Consider the following 9,987-nt stretch of genomic DNA (forward strand, 5'->3'; position numbering starts at 1 on the left):
ATTACTGTAGGTTCTCTGTGGAATAAAGAAAGGTTCTATACATTTTACTATTTATACTATTTTAAAATGTGTTAGTCAAATCTCATAATATGTGTTAGGTAAATAATGCTTAAATATAAAGAATGTGGATGAATCTAGCTGTTAATCACAGAGGCATTACCTGTATCCCAGTTATGGGCATTTAAGGTACCTGTAAGAGCCATTTCAGCCATTTGCCTATTAATGATGTCACTGAAGTTGGAACATGGTCACGCCCTAATTGCCTATTACCAATTGTCTATTTAACATGCTCTGTAATGAGGCGCAGGTATTAGCTGAAGTATAGGACTTATAGCAACACAGAATAAATATTCATTTATGTTAAACTTTATTGGAACGTTTGGACATCAGTTTTTGGGACACATCACACGTCTGAACGTAATCTTGAGCATCGGCAACCAGTAGCACCAAATAAAGGATTTGGGCCACTACAGTACCCTTAGCCATGATATAATCACAACATATTATGGCCTCATTGTTTTACTTTAAATTTAAATACAATTGTGTGAAATTCTTTTAATATCAACATGTAATTTCATAAAGTTTTATCAATCAATTACTAAACAAATTGTAAAGGCTGTATAAGAAACTTTTGGACACTTCAACACAACAACTTATTACCTTCTTATTAGGCCTACTTATCATCGATGAGAAATGAGAAAATCTGTACTCTCGAAAATGTATGCAGTTTAATTTTAATTTTAATTTAAAAAATGATATTCAGCATTTTGACAGATCAATGTTATAATATTCACAACTTTATGGATATGATTTCTGTAATTATAATCAATAAAAAATGAATAGATGGAAGAGGTAGCACAGATTGACAGATTTCCCAACTGTATCAGAAGAGACTAAGAGGAGAGATGTACCCGAGCTCAGAGTCAGCCTGCAGCTGTAGCACAGATGGGTCGGTGTCCCACTGCAGTGTCCTGACATCACCAGCAGGGGGAGCAAAGGGGGAGAGGACAGGCATGGTTTACACACTGACAGATGACCTATAGGCAATTACATACTGACACACACAGGAGAAAGGACACTGATTATTTGGACACACGCATGAATGCACACAAACATGCTTACACATACACACGCACACGTCGTCTAGAGAATGGCTTCATCCAGGAAGTTCACTTGAACAACACAGGCCAACACTGTCACTGATCTTGTTTAGACAGGGGAATTGGGGGACACTGGAGGTCTTTACATGAGGGACACATTATATTTCATAATACTTTAACGTATTATGTGTATTTAAGGCTGCAGTATAATGTATATCTCTTGATCTTCTGCCAAGGAGATGCCACATGAGGGTGAAAACATAGGCGGTTCATGGGAGAATAATGTAAGGGTTGTGTGTAAAAAAGAAAACTGATTGACGTCTGTGGAGGAACAGTATTTAACCTGATGGCCGTATAGCATATAAGGTCATATGATCATGGGAAACTAGAAAAATATATTTAGGCATTATTTTTGATGACGTACTCAAAAGAAATCACAATCGTCTAATTTCATGCCATTGTCATTGTTTGTGTGACAGGGCCAAGATTCTCTCTCTCTCTCTCTCTCTCTATCTCTCTCTCTCTCTCTCTCACACACAGACTCACAGACTCACACACACACACACACACACACACACACACACACACACACACGCCCATGCACGCACGCACGCACACACACTGTAAATATAGGTTAATAAATAAATACATAATAAAAAAGTGACTTGCTGTATTTTGATACATTGAAACAACTGAACAATGTATTCCAGAAATATAATAACCTACTGTATACTTAATGCATAAAATACAGTACTGTACTGTATGCATGTAATCAACCGATTACCAAAAAAGGTCCAATGAGGAAAGACCAATAATAAAAAAAACTTTTTTTTTATGAGAAATATATCAATGGAAATATAGGACCTTTTTCTTAATGAGTGTACTGCACATGGCAATAGAATTGCCATGCATGAGGAATATTTTGCATTGCAAAACAACCCTTCGGCACTTCACAAGTATTCGCCTGCTAACATGTGTCACTCGTAACTCACAAATAATCCTGCTGTCCTTGGGAATGGGAGGGATAGGAGCCAGAACAGTGAAACAAATTGCCACTGCATTGCTTTGGTTTTCATAAGCACAACAGGATGGGATCGGCAACACACCATGTGTGCCTTCCTGTTTGTGTCCCAGTGATGGGAAGCTCAGCTAGAGAGGGAGGGCATGCTTACCTGTCGCTCTGGGCTTGGGACTTGTTTTTAGAGAAACCTGACCTAAGAGGGGACACACACACACACACACACACAGCCACAGATGGAGAAGCTCAAAATGGCATGCCATACTCCGGGGTGGATTTGGGTTGGAAGGTTTTCATTCCAGGGACTGAAACTAACTCACCGTTTTGTAAAATCCAATTTGTAAAACCTAAAAAGAAATCAGAAATCATCACCTCACCTTGAGCTAAAATTCTTTCAGGAAGCCAACCTTGAGCTAAAATTCTTTCAGGAAGCCAGTTTGTTCTCTGACAGATACTTCTACCCCAATTCCACCCCTTGCTGTATCATAATGGCACATCAATGACAACCCACATGTGCATGATCAGCATCACTCACACACTACAGTGACCTGCCACTGAGTCCAAAATGGAAAGATCTTGAATAATGATGACACTCTCTTCTCAGTGTCAAATATAATTGAGACTTTGTATTAAGGTGCGGTACTACTGAGAAATAATAACAAGTGTGTGTGTGTGATACAGAATATGAGCTAGCTAATGTTATGAAAAGCATGGTACAGAACAACACAATGACTGAGCGAGCGTCTCATGTCATACTGTGTGTGTTCACACGGAGTCATGTTAACTTTATGACACATTTCTGCTTTATGCCACATTCTAAACATATTTGGTCCAGTGGCTCACCAAGGATGCTTTCTGAAAGTTTATCAATATACGCTGGCATGCTACTGTATCTGGAAAGCACATCCATTTGTGCTTTTACTTTGAGAAGAACAATGTCAGAGATTGTCGGACTTTCCACACCCACACTTTCTGATATGAACACGCTTCCTAGTTTCTTCGTTTTTTCGCACTGATTTTTGACACTGCACTATTAGGTTGTTAGTGTTGGTAGTTTCTGAGTATTTTTGCTTTGGCTAAACAATGACAGTGAGATACTTGTTTGCACTAACTAGCATTGACTGCTATGGTCTCTTTTGCAAGACACTTTATGTATATACTTATATATTATTCGCCCCCCTCTATTGATGCACCTTCTCCTTATTGGTACTGTACTGCTCTTGTCTTTGTTTTTTGTTTTTTCCCTCTTATCTATCTTTCTCACGTCTCTGTAACTTTGTAAATAACTGTATACTGCTGTGCTACTACTGGACAACTAAATTTCCCCCTTGGGATAATAAAGGTATCTATCTATCAACAATCAAGCCATCACACTTGTAGCACTCACTATAGCATGACACTGATCATCCTCTATATCGTCGCTTCAGACTCATGCCATCTGGAGGACGAAGATACAGAACTTGTAACTTTTTATTTTATTTAGAGTAGCCGTAGTAGGCGTTATGCCAATTCATTCCTCCCCACACACATTTCTTTGTGTTGTCAGTCACTGCTGTTGTATCCTACTGGCTCACCTGCCAGTGAGAAGCCCCCACCGGGAGGACGCAGGGCCTCCACCCAACACTTACTGCTAACAGGGAGTGGGCCTACTTGTACCGTACATCAAGCCGCCTCATGCTAAGTAAACAGGAGATAGGCTCCTGACCTACAGTATGGACCACATGGCTCAGAAACCGTTGGATACTTACTGTGGTCATCAACGCATGGGGTGATGTGACAAAAATGACAAATACTACATCCAAAGGCTAACAGGACACCACAACATCAACAACACTTACTGAGGCTGAACCTTACCTATACCTGTCATCCCATTGACAAAAGGAAGAGAGATAGAATATTTGTCAAAAAGGAAAGCGGACATTATTTTTTTCCTTTGAGACCAAAGAAATTACCACCTGGCTTGAAGCATGCAACCACAGGTTTCTGAAGTGGTAACCTCTCAAAGCGCATCCCTGGTGAATGGTTATGAGCAAAACTTAACATAACTTTCTGGAATGTTCTACATAACAGTCATCTCATGTTGCATTGCTTAAGCAAATCTGATCTGAGTTCAAAAGCCTTTTGTCAGAGTAATTTTGCATCTTCTCTTTAAACCACATTCAACCTTGCATCCCTATTTTTTGAGCATGACATTATAAGTGAAGATGTTTTTTTTTTAAAGATTGAAAAAGAACATTTTCTAAAATAGTGAAAATAGCCTTTTTTACAAGCTCATAACGTTCTGACCTTGTTGATTGGCTATTTTTGCTAAGTATAGAAGTATAGCTTAAAGGAGGACTTTGCCACTTTTCAACCCATCTTCATATAATAGGTCCTCACTAATGTTCATAATAAAATAGCACAATTTTTTTCTACTCGGTCCAAGTCTCTTAGGAGAGCTGTGGGAAGTTCAGAAATCCATCGTCTTGTGACATCATCATTTTCCAAAAAAGAAATGTATCAATATATATATTTTTTTATTAATATTTTGATTTTTATTATCACGAGAACAATGGCTTCCACTTTAACATTGCAACTTTTCAGGAATAGAAAGCCTGCATTTTCTATTAGCTTGGATTCCCAATCGATGATGTCACAAGACGATGGGTTTCTGACCTGCCTACAACCCTCCAATGAAAAAAAAAAGAAAAAAAAAAAAAAAGAAAAAAGAAAAGCTATTTTTTAGTGAGGACCAATTATATGAAGATAGGTTGAAAAGTGGTGAAGTACTCCTTTAAGTGGTTAATACGTTTTAGGCAGGTCAAGTGGACTTACCTGCCCGCTGTTGCCCCGTCCACTGAATCCTGGCTCCCGGTTTCACTGGGTGTGCTCACTGATTTGGAGGGGGACATGGGGTTCGGGACTAAATAATGAAAATAACACGATTCCGACATTAAAGGCTGCAGTGGATGGACTGGTGAACCCAGGTATTGCCAATGAGAAGGAATGGTAGCCCATCAACCAAAACAAAACAACAAGATGGATGACATGAGTAAAGCAAAGCAAAGAAAATACATGATGAAAAATAAAGAATGAAAATTCATGTAAAAAAAACAAAAACAAAAAAACAAAAGGGGAACAGAGCGTCAAACGAGTCCTTTGAATTGCATTCGAAAGTAAGCTAATTTAGCAGGGATAGTTTACACTCTGTATTGTATTGGGAGGCTAATTAAAGCCAGAATAGGCACAGCAGTGACCTAATTCTGAGGTAAGGAGAGAGTATTGTTCCAATGTTGGACCACTAGGAGTGAAAGGGATCTTGGGAATTGTAGTAAATTAATCCGATTTTTAATAAGTGGAAGGAGGATAAATTAAGACACATGTATTTGTTTGTCTTAAAACAAGTATATGATTGTACTTCAAGGTATGCACACGCAAGGAAACAAAGGAGTCAACTTAAAGATGACAAAAGGATAGTGTTATGAGGAGGTCCTATCAAATGAGTTGAACATGTTTGCATCAATGTCTAGAAGCAATGTGAACAGCAACAGAAGCACTAGATGAAATGACATGAAGCTGGATTACTACACATACGTACATGATGGCGTAGTTTCGAAAATGGAAAATAAAAGATAATATAAACATCTGAAATGATGAAAAACAAAAGAATGCTCATAAGAAAAGAGATGAGGGCCACATGACTTGATTGATTTAACAAACAAAAAAATATTTAATCAAATGTTCTGCCCATCTGATTGTTTTTTTGCAAACAAACGACTAACAAAGCAAGCATGTCCTACCTAGATTCTACCTATAGCATGCAGTCTGCCACTAACCCTTTGCCGGTACGGTACTAATTAAAGGACCATAGTGCCAAATACATATCATAGTCTATTCACTGCTTCCTACAGAAAACATATATTTAATTTGTTTCTTTTTTGTTTGTTTTTGCATTGTTTTAGCAGATTATTTTGGTTTTGAATCAATCCACATTTGAAATGCATTGAAACGCAACGAATAACACACACATGGCCAATTCATGTCATGTTAGTACTGTAACTGACGATCCAAGACAGGACAAATAATATTCCAACCTGGTTGCCAGAAAAAGACGTTTGGCAAATGTTTTTGCAAACTACAGCGTTGAATGTCAAGTTTCTCAACTTTTCAGAACTAAAAGAACATTTGCTTGTACATTTCCAGATGCATGACATGTCGACTTAATCCTAGATTTCATAGTTTAGCTTATTTCCATCCAATCTGTAAGCAACTCGAATGGCGCTGAAAAATCAGCACAGCCACACATGTGTCTTAAGTTCATTGTTGAAGATGCACCTGCCTTGAAACGTAGAGAGAATAAATGTATGGTTTGCAGAAATGTAAAATGTCAAAAGAAATTCTCTGGCAATTTGGTTGTAATATTCTTCACAGAGTACAATACATAGGTTGTATAATAAATAGCTAGTAGCATGCATCTGCTGGATGGTGTGCATACATACAGTCATCCTAGTTGTTAGGGCCAAATAGATTCTGAATATCCCTATACACTCTAAAAGACAGAGATATAGGCCAGATCCCTGTGGGGAAATGTAGGTATCATATCATTTGATGATGTATCATCTCTTTGTAACGTGTAATGGGGTGTACCTAGTGGAGGCTCAGGTGAAATGCCAATGCTCTGCAGCAAGGCCTCAGTCTCCCTGCGTTTACGGTCCAAGTCTGAATCCTCTGGTGCAGCCTCTTTCTTCTGCTGGCTCTCTGCCTGCACAGCACAACACAAAGCCAGGTAGCCACCGTGGGTCAAAACATGGATGCACCAATTGCACTCATAATTACTGTCAATATGTGTTTTTGATATGAAAATGTGTTGGGGAAAGGAGGACCATAGATGGATGCAAGTGAACATACATGCAAACACATACGCAGAACGATTATAGTTCTGAATCATTACACACATACAATGTACACACATGTACATTACTGTACATAATTACACAGAAGCCTCCCATAGCCACACCTAAACACAATTGGCCACGGACACACCCAAACACAATCATACCCATAGTCTTTGTCATAGGCAAAGTGCACTGGTTCTCAACATGGGGTCTGGGGACTGCTAGGGGTTCCGGGGGGGTTCCAGAAGGTCCCCAGTAGGGTTGGGAATCCTATATAAGGTCTGATTCCTATATAAGGTCTGTAACTCTGAAGGGCTGTCCATACTGTCTCCGACCACCAAACTCTTCGTCTGAAAGTTCTGAAAAGCATTAACCTGTTTTAGAGTTCAAAAAGCTGCATGTCGGAAAGTCGGAACTTTCCGACGAAAAGTTTGGTGGTCGGAGACAGTATGGGCAGCCCTTCAGAGTGTAGAAACTAAATGGACCCTTACGGGTCTATTTGGTTACATTTGTACACTCTCAGAGTTATGATGGTCCTTGAAATTATAAAGTTTGAGAACCACTGGTATTGTAATTGTATTGCAGAAGTGAAGTCCAAATACCGGCTCTGATAGTGTGATTCCTCAATGTTCAAGACAGGTTCCTCCAGTTCCTCTGGTTCCGGATCCCAACCCTTAATTAGTTCCCAGCTAAATGAACCATGTACTTACAGGTCTGTTAAATTAACACTGACGATTTTACAGTGCAGATTGGGAGCAAGCAGACACACAGCCCACACAGTCACCTTGCATACCAGAGAGATGAGATGTGGATTTACTCACTTTTTTACTGACTTTTCTTCTTACCTCTTTCCTCTTCCTTTCCTCCTCCTTTCTCTTTTTCTCCTCTCTGATCTGGGCCAGGCGCTGCTTCTTGCGCTCCAGCTCGGCTTTTAGGTCACTTTTATCTGACATGGTCTCGTGTTGTGCTCGTGCTGTGTAAGAGGAGAAGACCCATGTGTGGCACTGTATACTGCAATGAATGACCTTTGCATGATATTTTTTCCACAATTGAATATGCAGTGGTGATTTTACAAAGCATCTGGGAGAATTGACAATTACAGCAACCTCTACAACACTTTCAACAGATGGGGTGTTTACAGTATAGTAGCCATATAGTATGTGCATCATTTTGCAGGCCAAGCAGCAAATGAGTGCAAGGAAAAACCATTGTAGGAACTAGGTAGGTAGGCCACATTGGGCTGACAGGGACATCCACAGCAACCCATTGTGTTACTATTTTGGGGCAGCAGTGCTCCACTTTTAAGTAAAATGTTAAACAGGACAGGCAACCAACTAGTGTAGAACATTTTGTGTCTCATTGAAATTTCAACCAAATATAGGCTACAATGTAGTCTATCACTATGTAGTGATGGTTCAAATAAACCAATCGACTTTTTTCATGCAGAAATAGTAGGATAAACAGCAGCAACCCATGACTCTGTTTGACCTGAATGGAATGTAACCTTAACAAGTATCATTGGCAACACCTGTGTCTATTCCAATATTCCATGTCAAAATTGCCACAGTGAAAAAGGCCTAGATTAAAGTATGGGCTACCAAAGTCACCCACAGCTTGCATGATGGGACCAGTGCTGTGTCATGAGTTCAAATACCACACCCAAGCTGCCTGAAAGCACATGTTCCCTTACAATAATCAATATATAAAGCTGTATTATGCATGACCCATGAATTATATTTGCTTCAAGTGAGATACAAATCAAATTGACCTAGAAATGTATCAGAAAATATATCAAAGAGTTTACAAATATACCACACTGCAGACAAGAGAGAGCAGACGCGACATCATGTCTATAAATAGATCCTCAAACAAAGTAACACATTTGTCGAGCATGTTGGCACAGCCTTGCTCATATGGCTGATAAACCCTGGCATGACAGCACATTTCAGTGGAGGAAGTGGGACAACCAGGGCTGAAGCTTTGGAGGGTAGCAGGATATAAATGCCACTAATCCCCCCAAAATTGCATGACGTCAAATGGGCAATTTAATGCTCTATACTGTATAACCTGTGGGAAATCGCAGCATAGGCATTGGGAAGCATACAATAACAAACACATCTAACAGACATGATTATGTCTTGTTCTTGTTTTGTAGCGTACCTTAACGTCTGGAATTGATGCTGATGATGATGATGATGTGTCACCGGCAAAGATGCTGTCTCACTGTGGCGCTGCTCCCCCGACCATTCACCATAAACAATACGGTCAGATCTGGATGTCGCACAAAGTGTCTGGGTGTGTGGACTGGAGGCACTTTGCACCTTTGCTGTGAAGCTACCAATGACACCTTGTAAAACAGGACATTTCAGCGTCTAATAGTGACCCAAATAAAACAGGTGTATTGTTGCACGCTGCATCCCTGGGAGAAGCAGGAGGATGAGACAGGAGGAGAGGAGGAAGTCACCCCTCCCTCCTCCTTCCACACGCACGGCATCACTGTCTGACGCTGGCGGCGGTTGTTGCAATACCGCCATCTTCTGGCCATTTGAAAAAGTGTAGCCTATACTGTACCATTTGAAATAGAGGAAAGATGTATGTATGGAAATGTTATCATATGTGCCCCCAATTTGACCCCAAACCAATGGTGGAAAAAGTACATTCAATACCACATTGTAGAAGTCCGGAGTTCAAAACGTAGACCTACTTGAGTAAAACTTTTACTAAAAGTATGCTACAAGGCATTGGCATAAAAAAGTAGGTCTAGGCTACTCATTATGCAGAATGTCCTGTTTAAAGTTTTCAAAAACAAAAATAGCAGATCTACAAGCTCACAATTCGTCACATCACTGTGAGCTTGTTGATCTGCTATATCTCCAAATGGTCCGACAGCAGATCTACAAGCTCTCAACACTGCAGCGATGCATTGTATGTGAGCTTGTAGATCGGCAATTTTCACTACTTCTTAAACATTGTGTTCTAATTTATGGAATTTCTT

The 9,987-nt window shown here is 39.7% G+C and overlaps 1 protein-coding gene across 1 annotated transcript in view; it reads right to left on the minus strand.

Annotated features, from left to right (window-relative positions):
• dync1i1a (dynein cytoplasmic 1 intermediate chain 1a) overlaps nt 1-9,247 on the minus strand; it is a 96,806-nt gene extending 87,559 nt beyond the window's left edge. The window contains exons 1-6 of the mRNA XM_080735672.1: nt 9,153-9,247; nt 7,838-7,965; nt 6,745-6,859; nt 4,933-5,020; nt 2,273-2,314; nt 912-971 (exon numbers count right to left, since the gene is read on the minus strand). Of these exons, the coding sequence (XP_080591798.1) occupies nt 912-971; nt 2,273-2,314; nt 4,933-5,020; nt 6,745-6,859; nt 7,838-7,945 (413 nt within the window). The 5' untranslated portion in view covers nt 7,946-7,965; nt 9,153-9,247. The remainder of the gene's footprint in view (nt 1-911; nt 972-2,272; nt 2,315-4,932; nt 5,021-6,744; nt 6,860-7,837; nt 7,966-9,152) is intronic.
• Nucleotides 9,248-9,987: the final 740 nt, after the last annotated feature.

This window comes from Nannobrachium achirus, assembly GCF_963921795.1.
Source record: "Nannobrachium achirus genome assembly, chromosome: 10".
NCBI lineage: Eukaryota > Metazoa > Chordata > Actinopteri > Myctophiformes > Myctophidae > Nannobrachium > Nannobrachium achirus.